The sequence below is a fragment of the Perna viridis genome, chromosome 6, assembly GCF_037379345.1.
Source record: "Perna viridis isolate PV_CMFRI_1.1 ecotype Kerala chromosome 6, ASM3737934v1, whole genome shotgun sequence".
NCBI classification, from domain to species: Eukaryota; Metazoa; Mollusca; class Bivalvia; order Mytilida; family Mytilidae; genus Perna; species Perna viridis.
The window spans coordinates 21813944-21829579 of NC_142450.1; the positions used below are offsets into that span (position 1 = coordinate 21813944).

Genomic DNA, 15636 nt, shown 5'->3' on the forward strand with positions numbered 1-15636 from the left:
CCCTTTAGTTAATTATCCTCAGATGATAAGATTTTCAATAAAAAAAGGACTAATACCACAAGTAGGTATTTCATATTGTTTGCACAGGCGGATCCAGACAGTTTGAAAAGGAGGGGTGCCAGCTGTGGGTTCCTCATAAAAAGGAAGAAGCAAGGACATTATTTGCCATTTTTTGTTAATTTTACACATAAAAATGACAAATTTTCCAATAAATAGGAGGGATGCCAACCCCCTGAACCCACCACTGGTTTGTAACAAGTGATGGTGTTAAAATTGAAGCATACAGAAAAATGATGTCCTTAAATGATTGAAACCAATAACAATAAGTCATCCATAAAAGATTATCATGCTATTAAACACGGTACCAACAATAACATTGATATTCTTTAGTTGAACTTAGCATTGCTTAATTTGGTTTTCTAACTGAATTTTTGTTTGCATTTTGAGTACTTCCAGTATATACTATTTTTTTAGATTTTGAACTTCCTAAGTATTTTGTTCTAACACTACTGATTAGAGGTTACTCCTTGAAATATATGTACTGCATATCAAATTTTGCAATATGTACGTGCCATATGTAATTAGTATTTTTATCATTTTGAAACCATAATAGAAATTCTATACTCATCAGTTGGAGCTATTTAAAGCTACTGTTAGCATCGCAAATAATCAATTAACATTGTTTTGTATAGACACCCAAGGTGGATGACCTTATATCTGCATAGACTGAATGTGACCCAAAGATAAAAAAAATTAAACAACTTCATCAACTGCTGTGTTAGTACATAGTACTGAAGTTTCTAAAAACCAATCCAACATTGACCTGGTACGTATGACCTTGAAAGTCATAAGAATTATATTTTTTTTCATTAAGAATAACTATGTACAGTAAAACTTGTCTAAACCAACTCCATTTTTGGGCTTTAAATTTGGTAAGTTTATCAAGAATCAAAATACATTTAAACTGATATTATTGGACTTAAAAAAGTGACTGGTTAATATAGGTTTCAGATTATTCAGGGTCTGGTTTAGACAGATTTCATTGAACCAAGTTTGGTATAAAATCTATTTGACTTGGCCGTGTTCACAATAATGTTGCAGATAGACAGTGACATGCTGCACTCCGTAGCATTAAAATCAACACCAAAACTTCATTGGCCATTATCAATCTAAACTGTAAACATGTCAATTTTTGTGGTTGCTAATTTTTGCAGTTTCAAAAATTCATTAGTGTTATATTGTGATAATAGTCAATTTTGCTGGTACATTTTTTTACATTTTTACGTTCACCGCGAAAACAGAAAAAATGAGCAGACTGCAAAAAATCAATACCTTTACAGTATCTTGTAGAAAAAGGATTTTTAAAGATAAAACATGACCACTGAAAAAAAAAACACAATAATGAAAGTTCTATTTTTTTTTATTTATAACAAAAAAAAATTAACACATTAGAAAATATCAGATTTAAGATATCATAAATAGATGTTAGTCAATAATTTCATTTATATGGCTTGTCAGTAAATATATAATTAAACAAAAAGGTTTAGAGATTAGAAATATAAATTAGTCTGTCATCATTTCTTACTAATGATTTTATGGTATTTAATAATAATTCTCATGTGATCAGAATTAGCAAGTATAAAAGCATTTCATCTTGTAAAAACAAAAAAAAAAACAGAGTATTACAGTCAAAAATCCAAACCTAATGAAATTAAGCATGGAAGTCAAGAAATGATAAAACCTTATACCCCAAAATAATTTTATAAACACAGATGAAATTTAAGATAAGAGAAAAATGAAAGTATAAATATTCAATGTCAGTGCAGTATCACTGAATAACTTAACTTAAATAACAAAAGCAAATCACAGTTCAATATATCACTCCTGCTATGCAGGTAATAAAATGCCATATACATATATATTTAGGGCTTTCCAGCACCAGAATATCAAATCAAGTCTTCTACAATGTGAGCATCACATAATTGGTTCACGTTTGTATACTTTTGAGCATGGGTGCAGTGACAGGCCACTCATCAGGTTTACAGTTCTTAGCTTCACTCTCAGCTAGAGTAAGGGGTTCTGGTACATGTATAGGCATCTGTGTACCTGTTACATTTAAAAGCTTCATTTCCAGAGGTCCAAGCTTCAGGTAGTCCTGTTGAATAAATAAAGAATAAATTTTGATGAAATTCTAAAAAATACTTCTTAGATCTATAACACTGCTGTTTAATTATAGATTCTCCTTCAGTAATGAGTGGTTTAAATTATTTCTCCACTTGAGATGATAAAGTTAATATTTTCAACATACCAACTAAAGCATGAATGTTAAATTCTTAATTTTACCATAGAGAGTGAAAAATTAATTCAAATCAAGAATGGGCTGAAGGAAAATGGATTTCTCTGATGAAATCTACAGAAAACTTGAAAGATGTAAAATAAGTTGAAAACTTTCGCAGAAATTTAATCATTGCCCAGTGTTTAAAAGTCAAATGCATTTTTTATCACTAATTAAGAATGGGAGAATTTATGATACTTTTTCTGAAAAATTAATTTATACAAGAAATGGCAGTATTTTTAATTACTATTTGATTGAGATGAAAAAATGGGGTGTTCACAGTTAGCATAACACACTTCATGAACTTTACACTGTGAATAGCCATTTTTCACATACTTTCAAATAGGGCATAAATGGAACATTAAGTGATACCTGCCATGTAATATCGACAAAAGGGCCAGGATGGCAAAATGTACAAACTAGGCCTAACTCAAAAACTACATTTTGGATTGCTGAAATTTTAATTGAACCAGTACTTTATGGTGCAACTATGCAAAGTTTGAAAAAATTCATTGATCCGTTCTCAAGCTATCATCTGGAAACTTACTGTTGTGGGGTATAAAAAAATGGTAAAAGATATTCTTTAAGTATACTGATCAGTATCATCATTATACTTTACTGCTAAAGTACATTTATTTGTGGTACCAACTTTGTGGTCTACATAAAAATGCAGTTTGTAGATTCATGATGGTAGGTAAACTCAATCATACACACAATTTTATTGCAAATGCTCTTTTTGTTTGCAATCAAATTTTGTAGCATGCCAAACTGACGAACCATGAAAAAAGGTACCAATTAACAATTACACTTTCTTTCACGGTAAGTTTTTGTAAAACTTTGAAATCTTCATACTAAATTCCTAACAGTCATGAACTTCCAGTCATAGCTGGAATCAAAATTTTAAGATTTTTAGATTGAGTAACACAAAACTAAAACATATTTAAGATTAGTAAAGGCAGTTAGTAAATTACATAAAACAGGCACATAGTCAGTTTTCTTGAGTTTCCTTCCTCCACATAAAAAAATTCAAAAATTCTTCTCTATAAAATAAATAAGATTGGCTTACGCTAAAATCTTCTTCCTCAAAATACATGTTGTCCAGTAAATCTGTTTCCACACTCTCAGCTGCAATAATAAACATTAATATTGTTTTAACTAAACAACTGCTCTAAAACACTGATACAGACAATATACCCTAAACTGGTTCAAAGCATTGTGATAACAAAATACAGTCATGTATTGTTCTTTTGGGCAGCTAATTGCACTTCTCAATAAATTAGTTGTTTTGTCTACTCCTTGGACTGCTAGATATTTTGCATTGTTTTCCTATAACAACTGGTTACGTCATAGACAGCCGATTGCTAAAATTTCTACCATGGCACATGCCAAAAGTCAGTAATCATAGAGAAAAAAGTTTTATGACTTGTGAAATTTAAATACTGCAAAATATCAACTCCCATTATTTAATTTCAAAATCATAACAAACTCACCGAGTCTCATTTTTTATGATGTAGAAATTAATTAACTTGAGTTGATGTTTTGCAATATTGAGTGAATATGCCAAAATAACTAACAAACATTTAATACAAACAAATATTTTTTCATTAATCTTCATAAAAAATAATTTGCTATTTTAATGACTGTTACCACATGGTTTGCAAAAGTACATAACACACAAAATGTCAAATAACAAACAACTAAGGGGTACACTTATAAAACCCTACACATACTGACCACAACAACCTTGTGCAAAAATAGTTATATACAAGTGTAATTGTCAGTGCACGTTACAGTCATTCATATTGCAGCGACTAAAAAAATATTAGTTTTCCTGCATTTGTCCTTTTTTTTAACCACTTTAATACTTTCATACATATTTTTGGTTTTTGTACTTCCATTTAAAATGTTGATTCTAAGGAGGTAATCATTCATCTTCAAAGTTCTTTGTCAATCTTTAACAGATTAATTTCAAATTCAGACAGCATTCATGTCCATTTGACATTACTCTAAAAAGGGAAATTTTAATAGCAGATATTTTAAACTCTTTTGTGGTAAGCCTTATTAGAAAAAAAAATTAACAATTAAATTATAGCAAATTACAGACTGCATAAAAATAGATAAAACTGCAAAAATAAAATGATGATGAGCAGTTTGCAGAAATGAACATCTGCATTAGATAATGTCTATTTATAGCACAGAATTATGATACTAACCATCACTTTCATCACTGTCTATATGATGTTTTGTTGCTATGGCGAACACTCTATCTTCTACTGCTTTCTGTGTGGCACTCTTTGGTCTCACTGCAATATGTGATTGGAAAAAATCAATGCTATAATACTATAAAAAGTAACAATGATAGTGTAAGATTTTATAATTTTAACTTGAATACTTTTATAATTTTAGGTATGATTTTACAAGGTCAACAAACAATGCAGAAATTGGCAAAATTGGAAGTAAATATACAGTAAATATACATGTCTGTATAAATGAGTGTCAAAGTCAATTCCTGCAATTTTCTAAACCATACATTTAAGTTAGTTTTGATTAAAATGAAAATGACCAACTTGACTAATCCCCAAAACAGAGGTATATTTATATTCCATATTTGAAAGATTTTACACTTGGTCACAATCAATATTAAACCCCACCTACTGGTAACAGCTTTGCAGATTAGTGAGTATAGTGGTAATGCCTATTGAAAAACTTCACATCCTGTATAGCAGAGCTAATAAATAAAGCTAGCAGAGTGATATATACATTGGGGAAATTTTATGAAGACTGCCGAGGAGATTGTTTCTTAACCTAAGAACTAAGTATACTTTCCTTGAAAGGTGCTTTTAACATATGGTACTATTAAAAGTGGGTATTAATTCTGTGATTTCTCAAAATTTATTTGTTCTGGGAAATTCAAATTAGTAGATTTCATTCGATCATCGTAATATTTCAAAGGAAAATATTAACTATATAGAAAATTTCAATTTTTTGTTCAACCAAACGACTGAATTAGTACCAAATGAACAACTTTTTTTTTTCTTTTTTTCACAGAATATCATCAAAGTGATTAAAATGGGTGTAACAAAAAATATTAACAACCTGAACATTTTCTGTTTTATTAAAACTTTGTAATATGTACCTCGAGCAGCCATTTCTTTGCTTTTTCCTTCAACATCTTCATGAATCATATCATGGTCACCTGTTTTCTGTTGGTGTATAGATAATTTTTTCATGTCCATTTCCAAAATTCCATCCTCATCCAAATTCTCATCATCTTCAAACTGAGTCAGATAGAAATTCCTGAAATATACATGTATAAATAAATTTCTGAAATCAAATATGTTTTATAAACAGGGATAATTTTACAAGGTCATCAAACAAAATGAAATTGATAAAATCAGAAATAAATAAACAGTAAAAAAAGAATCGTAACAGTAAAATCTGGATTTTAATTAGCGGAATTCTACTAAAAAGCGGAAAAAATCATCCCCGTTTAAATGTATTTTAGTAAATCCTGTTGGGATTTACACTTGTCCAAAAGTATTGTATCTTCACATTTTTCAGTAAATAATGACTTGTAAAAGTAAAAAAAAAATATTTTAAAAAAAAGAGGATAAAAAAGATAATCAAATATTTATTTTATTCAAAAACTATAAATATCAGATTCAGAGATAAATAAGAAAACAGAATATTGAATAAGCTCACTAATACCCAGCTTGCAGCATGTGAAGTCCTTAAGTTGGAACTATCTCTTTGGCAGCATTCAACAATATTATCTTGCTTTTTGCAAATCTTCAGCTTTCATAAAAATTCATCAAAAGGTTTAGGGGGAGTTACAGAGTCTGCACTGATCTTTGCAACTATAGTTGAGATCATTCATTGATCATGGATCAATTTCTGATCAGATATCGATCTGACAAACAAATCCTTAAAACAAGTGATCACTTACATTTTTTACCACATGATAGCTGATCGGTTTATACCTTTAAACTGATGATTTGTTTCTCTTTTTATTTCCATTTTTCACAAGATTGAGACATCAATTTAATTAATTTTCTTTCAAATTTGCCTTTTTAATGAATACATAAGTTGATTTTAACACTGATTTTAATTCAAGGTAAATTTACAACTGCATTATAATAGTTTCATTCCAATGAAAATTCTAAAATTGCATGAATCGATCAGTTGTAAATTACAAACCATAACTGTAGTCAATTAGTCACATATCATAAGATATTTGTCCATCCACAGAGTTGCATGGTCCTGTTCAGGGACTGTACACTTACAAGGAATATCCAAAGGAAGACTGATCAAAATACTAACAGACAGACATGGTGATTTTTATAAACCTTTTTGATCAAAGTGTCCTTTCTTTAAGTTTTGGAGAAAAAAAATTACATTTAATGTGAAATCTGAATTACACTGGAGTGGTTTTATATATTTTTTATTTGGGTTTGCACTGTTTTGGAACAGTGCTGCAAGGCAAAATCCCCTACCTTGTGGTGAGTTCTGGGTAATTTTGTATACTAGAATCTTACAGTGACCACATTGTTAAACCTACCTTGACACTTTCAAATCTTCAATCTTACATTCAAACAGCTCACTCATAATCTCTAGATTATCTTTCTCTAGATCCTCTACCACTTGTCTTAAATCAGCTGCATCTCTTTTATGTATTTCAACCTATGACAGAGAAAATCCAAATATATTCCATGTTTGTAACGTACAGTCCCAAAAAATGTGCATAACTATCCTAATAAAAAAAAAATTTCTACTTAATCAATCATTGCTTTGCTTTGTTTGAGAAAAAGTTCTTTGTGCTTCTTTTTGAAATGGTAATTAACTTTACTTGTAATACACACCAAAAAGGAGCTAAATGAAACAGAAATCCCAAAATGTTAAAATGAAATAAAGGATTTGATAAAATATGGACCCCCAAAAACTGTGCAAGATGGCAGAAAAGCAGCCTCTGGCACATTATTTTTCTCCAATTTTGCTAATGAACAAGTGTTGTGCAAGCAGAAGACTATTATGAAAGTTTTTTTGTTACAAAACAACTTCTGCTTTATGATGATGTCACTACAGAAGGTTAAAAAATTGGACCAAGATTTGATCAAATCAAGCAGCTCCCAAACTAATCAGGGGTATGAAGTTATATGGCTCTTCAGGTTTCACAAGTCACATATTATCAATGATGATACAAAACCTGATAAATACCTCTCTAACAAGCCATTCTTTATCCAGGATCTCTTGTCTACTGTACTTATCCAGTTGTCCAATAGCTTTCTACAATGGAAAGAAATAAACAAATAAAGACATGCATCAGTGATTACCTTTTGTTAGAAGAGTCCTGTCTTGTACATTTTGGAGAGGAAAATGTGGCATGTAAGGGAAATCTCCAGTAAACTATATCATTTTTTGTTTTATTTTTAAATCTTAATTTTGCAGTGTTTTTGAAAAGTGTAAGCAGAAGAAATCCCCTGAGAGAAAATACCAAATATTTTACTTGTCTGACATATTGTCCCAAAAATTTGCATAACAATGCTGATAAAAAAGCATGTTTTTGTTTAATTTTCAATCATAGAAGAAATCCCCTAACTGCTGTAAAAAATATTGCATTTCAAAGTAGGCAAAAAGTATTTACTGCATTTTATCTTCCACAGCCTTAGTCAATAAGCAATAAGTACATGTACTAAAATATCATAAAGCTATGATTTAAAGTTCTGTAAACTTATCAGGTACTTTGCATACATGTACTAAAAAAGTAACTTACATTTTTCGCTTCTGTTTTCTGTGATTTCAATTTTTCTTCAGTAAAGGACCTTATTTTTTCCTTGTCCTTCACATTAGATCTTTCAAGGTGACCTAGATATTAAAATTAAAAATAGCATTTAAGCAACTTACCAGATGAACATTATTATATTAATATACATGTAAGCACCCAAATTCTAATGGACATGACAACATCACAGACACATTTATTTATGATAAAAATCATGGTACATATGTAGATTTCCTTAGGTGCTTTTATAAAGCATGCATAGTTTGTACGTCCACATGGTTAATGCTACATTTCTTCTTGAAAATCTTGTTAAAGTCATTCAGAATTTTCACAGGAAAGAGTTGCATTTATCTGGTGAAAGTGCTGACCAAGCCTGTTAAAAACTAAAATACAAAAAAGTCTTTTGTGTACATGATCATATTTTAAGCATATTATACCACTTTTAATAGTTTAAACATGTGTGTTCTTAATTTGGAAAACACTACAATGTGATTTATTTAAGATAACCCTGGATGAAATTTGTTCATATATGCTGACTTATAACATTTAATTGTAGAGAACAAAAAAAATACATCAATTAACTACAAAAACTGACCAAAACTCACTTACTGATGCCACACCTTTGCCCCATCATATGGTCAAAATATAAACATATTGATCGAGCATAGCTGGTGTTGCTTCAGTCTGATAGTACAAATCACATTTTATGGCATACCCGAATACAGCTTCTATTAAAATATCAAGTGGTAGTGATGAGTTGTCACAGAGAAAACAAAAAAGTTTCTGATGAACAAATGGACAGACAGACATTGGGATCATTATGAACTGTACATACCAATCATTTCATTGAAGCTATTAGCCATATCCTCCATCTCTTTGGACAGTACTTGTATTTCTTTCTTGTGCTCATACTGCCCCTTTTCTTTGTAGTCTTTCCAATAGGTTACATTTTTCTGTTCTGTATCAATCTGTTTTTCTACAGCTTCTATTTTCTTTTTAAGTACTGTAATAATAATAAAAATGTAATTTGATTCAAATGCATCAAATATCTGGTTATATAAATTACCTGTGTATCATATACTATTTCTTCTAATGAGTTGAAATGAACACAAGCCTAAAAAATGCTCTTCAGTTATTATACAATGTGTTGACAGACAGACTGACTGACAATAGTATACCATAAACACTCATTAGAAATGAAGGGCACATGATACTTGCTTTTGTCAAATTGAAAATAATGAGATTTGCTTGAGATGAATATCAAAACAATGATGAGAAAAAAGCCATGAAATGTATGAAATACAGTACGTTTTTTGGGGGTTTTTTTTAAACTCTTTTAACCCTTTTAATTCTAATGGCAGAATTAAGAGTTCTGTAAATTTACAGATATAAAATTAATACCAATTTTATTTTTTTTTTATAGATTGTACCAACCTTCTAACTCATCTTCCTGTTCCCTCTGCCACTGCCAACAATCTTTCATGACTACAACAACATCCTCTCTTTTTCTCATCTGTTCAGCATCCCATTTATCTTCCAAAATCTTGGCTGTTTTCAGCATTTCATTTATCAGTAGCTTCTGGTCTGCTTTAAGTTTGTCATTCTACAAATAGATTAGGAATGTTTGATGAAAAGCAAGGTGAAATTTGTATTCGTTATTTTAATTCACATCATCAATATTTTTTTCTATATTTCAAGCCTTATATAATGGTAGATTAAGAAAATATTCTTTAGGGTCTTTGTTTGTTTTAAAAGAGATAAAAGCAAAATGTGAGCTTAACAACTTAAGTTGATGTGTATTGCAAAATTTTCTTCCTTAAACTATGCATTTTTACCTGCAATAAATTACTATGGACAACTTCAATACAAATTTCCAAAGCTGATATGTAATACCTAGAAAAATGTTTGGTTTATAATTCACAAGGGAAAAGTAAGAAGTGGGATTTCAAGGTATTTCTTATGTGGTTACAATGTTCATAAATACTAACCTAGCAAACACCATGACATTTATTTGACACAGGAAACAGCAGGAAAACTCACACAAAGCATTTTAAGGCCTGAGTTAATTACCTCTAGACTTACAACGAGTAATAAAATTTACTTCATAGAACAGAGCCTTCCCTTGATTAATTGACAATCACCTGATAAACTTCCTTCCATAGTTAATTAGACAATTGACAAACTGATTAAACTTTCTATCAGACTTCGATTAAAATACCCATGATATGATAGAAAGTTTAAATCACCTTGTTAATTGTCAAGTAAACTACCAAAGACATGGACATTCAATCAAGGAAAGAACAACTCTAGTCCTTGAAATTAACCATACTATTTAACCATACTACTTGCTGTAAATACATGTAACTGGTATGCATATGTGTTTCTTCAGAGAAACATACCCTTTCCTCATTCCTTTTGATCTTGTCCTCCCATCCTCTTATTTCGTACATCTGATCCTCAAGTTTCTTTTCAACTATTCCAATCCTGAAATAAATGCAATAACCTCCAATACATATCAGGCAACAGATGCATTAAATGTACTACCAAATTTTATGGTAATCATTGATATCAAACAATATTTACAACTGGCATATCAAATTGTATTTTCCACAGATAATCATTACCACAGCCAGCTTAAAATGAAATTAAGGTCTGTAAGACACACCTTTGATAGCTGATTGTACTGTACTTTACTACAGGTTGTTTACTGATGGTGATTTGCATTGGTACAATCTTTTCATTCAGAGCTCATCAAATTGTGTGTATACATCTAAAACCTTCTAGCCAAATGAAGACAACACAGTGATACACACTGCTGAGGATTCATTTTTGAAAATGCTTGTTAATAAATGTATAAGATTTATTTATCGTCATTTAATGAAATTACAATCCTATCTTCCCCATGAAAAATTTTTGAAATGGGAAAGTGAATTACCGATACATACTGAAATTCCAGATTGGAAAAAATATTTTGTTCCGAATAAGAAGAGTTGTAGTAATGCTTATCTTACCAATACAAGTTTTTACATAGAGTTGTACTTACAAATATGATTGTGTACAAGAGTATAGAGACTATAGAACATCTGTTTTTTGACTGCTTAGTCATTTCAAATGTCTCATATGATTTTCAAATTTTTATTACAAAATACTATTTTGATTTTGTTATAAAAAAAAGTACTTTCTTTTTTGGTGTTCCTGAGGCAGATATCAAATTAAATCTTTTGTTATTTATTGGACATATTCAAATGCAAATTGGAAGAAAAACTGCCTAACATTGTTGGTTTAAAACAAAAAATTCGACATCACTATCGCATTGAACATTTTATTGCCAAGAAATATAATGTTTTGCATAAATTTGAAGAGATATGGGCCCGTATTAGAAATATTTCAGATATTTGGTGACTAAAAATGTGTTTATTAGACTCTAAAATACAAGGCAGTATATTTCGTCTGTTTTTTTTTAAATTCCAAATTGTAAATTGAAATGTACGTATCATGGAATGATTGTGTCTTGAGCATGAGAGTGAGTGAGAGTGTGAGAGTGAGTAAGAATGATAAGTGCAGTCTTTCAAATTACTATAATATAGTGAGGATTATATACAAGTTTACAAAACCCCATTACACTCTAGTCAGGAAGTGATGTAAGGGGATGTTGTAAAACCCTGACTATATTCAAAAAGAAATAATAAAATTTATAAAAAACTCCTAGCCATTTGTCACCCACTGCCCTAAAAGTAGTTGAAGTGCAAAAATCCTATACTCCTATAAAATTTGACAAATCAAAATGGCAGCACAAAATGGTCAACTACAAATGGTGACTAGACAATAAAAACAAAATTTGAACATAACAATTAGAGCAGTTTCTGAGGAAGTACATCCACAAGTGTTACCAGACAGAAACACAGACAGACAGACACACATCAGTAATTTTATGTCTCTGTCTGCTTAGCAGTGGGGTACAAAAAAAAAACACCAGCCTGTAAATGTAACATTGAATTCAGCAGTCTATAGTTGCAAGTCAGTGACTACATGTAGGTAGTATTTTAAGACTTTTCTGCACACCACTTCTTAAATAAAAGAACCTATATATCTATTGAATGAAGTAACCATTTTGACCCAATGACTTGACTAATACATACTGATAGGCAAGAATGGCTTCTTTTGCTGTCATCTGAGGCTCCTTTGACTTTTTACCTCCCTTCTTTCCCTTCTTCCCTCCTTTCTTCTTTCCTCCTTTTTTCTTTCCCATGTTGAACTTTAAATAATCTGTAGAATATGTACATCATAACATAAATGCACACAAAGCAAAAAACCATGTCCTTGAAATCTAATGATACATTCTTGTAGGAAAGTCAATTCTCATACATATTGATCCTACAAAGGTTTTGAGACAACTAGCATGATTATATATTTAATTAATAGTTAGAAATTTTTTAAGTATTGGTATAAAATTAATCTTTCCAATTCCAAATGAAACTAAAGTGACATTAAGAACAAGATTACTATGCATAACCACATGTCCCTCCCACTGCAAAAAAGATGAAGTGTAATAGTCCTATAACTTCTGAAAAATTTGTTGAATCAGTATGGTAGGGCTATACAAAATCTGTTTAGCAGTTTCCTAGGATTTGGGTCTACAAAGTATTCCTACAGTAAAGCCATAAACAAACCAAGTCCCATAACTCCTGTAAAATTTGTCAAATCAGAATGGCAGCGCAATATGATCAACTACAAATGGTGACTTACCATGCATACATGTGAACCTACCGTCAGTAGTTAAATTCTACCAGAATTAGAACCTTCCTACCATTGAAACAGAAAATCTACCGTTATCCAAACATTACACCGTAAACAAATTTTGGATGCCATTTTTTTTTATTAATTTACTGAAGGAAAAAATCTGAGAGCATTGAGTAACGACATTTCCACTTGATCTCAGGTAGACAGGTGAAAATGTTAATTAGGGTCATAAACAGTATATAGAGCTTTAGTGGTTATCGACATGAAGTTATTTAAAAGGTGCAATGATTATATAACAACAGGATATGATTGACTATTATCCCAAGTTTTAGAGGCATATGCTTAAATGATTAAACAATTTATTACCGATGATTGGGACTCATTGTGTAAATATTGATGCGGAACTGCAGATCTTTTGATGGCTATGGAAATATTGACCATGCATCCATTGAAAATGAAATTGACTTAAAGTATGGCTTGTTTTTTATCCAAGTCAATGGAGGAATTATGTAAATTTTTAAATTTGGAGCACTCTAATCAACTGTCAAAATGCTGAAACGTAATATTTCATCTTCTGCACCTCCTGCCAAGAAAGCAAAGTACTATTCCAAATTCAATGCTGCATGGAAGTCAAAGTTAAAGTGGTGCCAAGCCAGTAATGACTACTTGAAATGAAATCATTTTGATGCATACATGTATTTATGTAAAAGTAGTTACTGCAGTGACAATTTTTAAATGACAATTATTTAATTAATAGTAGCTATATAGTAATGATGACACTTTTAAATTGAAAGTTATTTATGTTTATGCTGTTCTTGTTGTGAAAATATTGTCATTAATGAATAAAATCATTAAAATGTTCAAGTGTTAATCCATCAAAAGGGTCATTCAAACTATTCCAATAGAGTATTCAACATTTTTGTCATGGATACAGACTTACAGTTTTCTATAAGTTTCACATGTATCTGACTTGTTACGCCGCGAAAAAAAACACCGATATAAAACCTCCAGTTTTCAAACCAAATCTCCAGTTTTGAAGGAATGACTTTTTCACATGTATGCTTAAGGGTACAATCCTTGAAAATCCGCTGAGAGGTTTCTGAGAAGTTGCATCCATAGAATGGGATGGTTTGACACTAGTATTTCTATGTCCCCTTCTGAGTAGCAATGGTGGGGGGGGGGGTAATATTCTTAACACTGCTGATAGTGCTCAAAAGAGAAATCTCAGACACCTAAGTGTAAGATTTCAAGTTCTATAGAAGGTTGAGGATCTGACACATTAAAGGTACATTGAAATCTTACCAGAGATTGTCTGAGATTTCCTAGTCGTGCATTTTTGAGGCGGACCATTTCTTGAGCCTAACCATTATGTCATTTTGTAAATGTGTATCAACTTTCGGCAAGAAATATCAAGAATAATGAAGAAATCAGCAAAATAGTATTTGGGTACGGGGAAAGTTGGTATGGGTACGGGTACATGTTACACATTTTTGACCATACCTAATGGGGCTTAATTTTAAAATGCATTCTACATCTACGTCTAATGACATTCGATCATAAAAATGAGGACATTCATTACCTTAATTGCAAAAAGCAATTTACTGAAGAACAAGCACCAAACAAAAACAGAAAAGGGAAATGGAAACCCTCTGGAACTCTTATAATAACAAGGCTGTAGTCTCTCACATCACTATACTTTGTTTCTGTTTGAGATATCAACATGTACAATCTCTTCAAAAGTAAAACTTGGCCGTAAACTACTATTAATAACATGCACAAGGCTGTGGTGTTTAAACTATCGAAGTTAAATAAAGCATTGAATCAATGCATTGAAGTTAGAAGTGGCAGATACTCGACAATGCCCGTCACTTCGTAAAACAAGTGCGCTGGCGCATGTCGCCCTCCGACTCTTATGTAACCAATTCCAAATGAAACCTCTTTAAATTAACCCGTTTTCTGATAATGTTTCATTACCTTTACGCCAAGTCAGCAATCATAAATAACAAATGTAAGATTAAATACGCAATATTGTCATTCGCCAAAGGACGCCATGTTGTTTATGTAGCAACCAAGATAAAGCTAGGAAGTTTAGTTTCGCAATTCTAATAAGAAAAGAAACTGAAATATATATATATTTGAATTTCTATACAAATGATAAAAAAGACACTTTCATATTCACAAAGAACATTAGGAATCGCCAAAATGATTTATATTTGTAAACTATAAACATTTCCCACCAATTACCTCCCTTTGAAAGAGGTTTTTTTTTTTATAGAAAAAATGTTTGTAATTAACATATTTTTGTATGAAAAAAGAGTCCATTAAAATGATTTATAAGATTTAAGTTTTTAAACCATATCTAATAATGATGATTGAAAACACATATTTCTACTTGAATTTGCAAGATGACTAAAAATATACTCTGTATGAATGAGCTACCATGGGTAATATGCAATAATGTCTAGCATTTTATTGTGAAAGTTTTTTTTATTTCAAAATGCCTACTGATTGATGATTCAGTTTTATTGCTTATGCTTCCTTTTCAGACACAGCCCATTTTCATTTTGAGGGAGACTGCTCGTTTTGGGGTTGTTTTTTTTTTTTGCACACCCGTGAAAATGATCTGTTTTCCAAATTTTGTTTGAAAATCAACATTGTGAAATAATGGGGGGAATGTTGAATCAATTTTTCTCTGTCCATGGCAGAGTAAAATTTTTTGGGGCTAAAATTTGGAATCAACTTCTTATAAAAAAAAAAAAAGATTCCCTTGCCCCACCTCGCT

General features: G+C 30.9%; 1 protein-coding gene across 1 annotated transcript; it reads right to left on the minus strand.

Annotated features, from left to right (window-relative positions):
• Positions 1 to 1402: 1402 nt before the first annotated feature.
• On the minus strand, positions 1403 to 14931 carry LOC148614067 (coiled-coil domain-containing protein 83-like). Its single transcript, XM_088587891.1, has 12 exons — positions 14829 to 14931; positions 12254 to 12380; positions 10514 to 10598; positions 9549 to 9717; positions 8950 to 9117; positions 8106 to 8197; positions 7550 to 7618; positions 6894 to 7015; positions 5472 to 5632; positions 4549 to 4638; positions 3402 to 3460; positions 1403 to 2155 (listed from the first exon to the last, which is right to left on the minus strand). Exons 2-12 carry the CDS (start codon positions 12361 to 12363, stop codon positions 1988 to 1990), a joined length of 1293 nt encoding a protein of 430 aa, XP_088444017.1. The 5' UTR covers positions 12364 to 12380; positions 14829 to 14931; the 3' UTR covers positions 1403 to 1987.
• Positions 14932 to 15636: the final 705 nt, after the last annotated feature.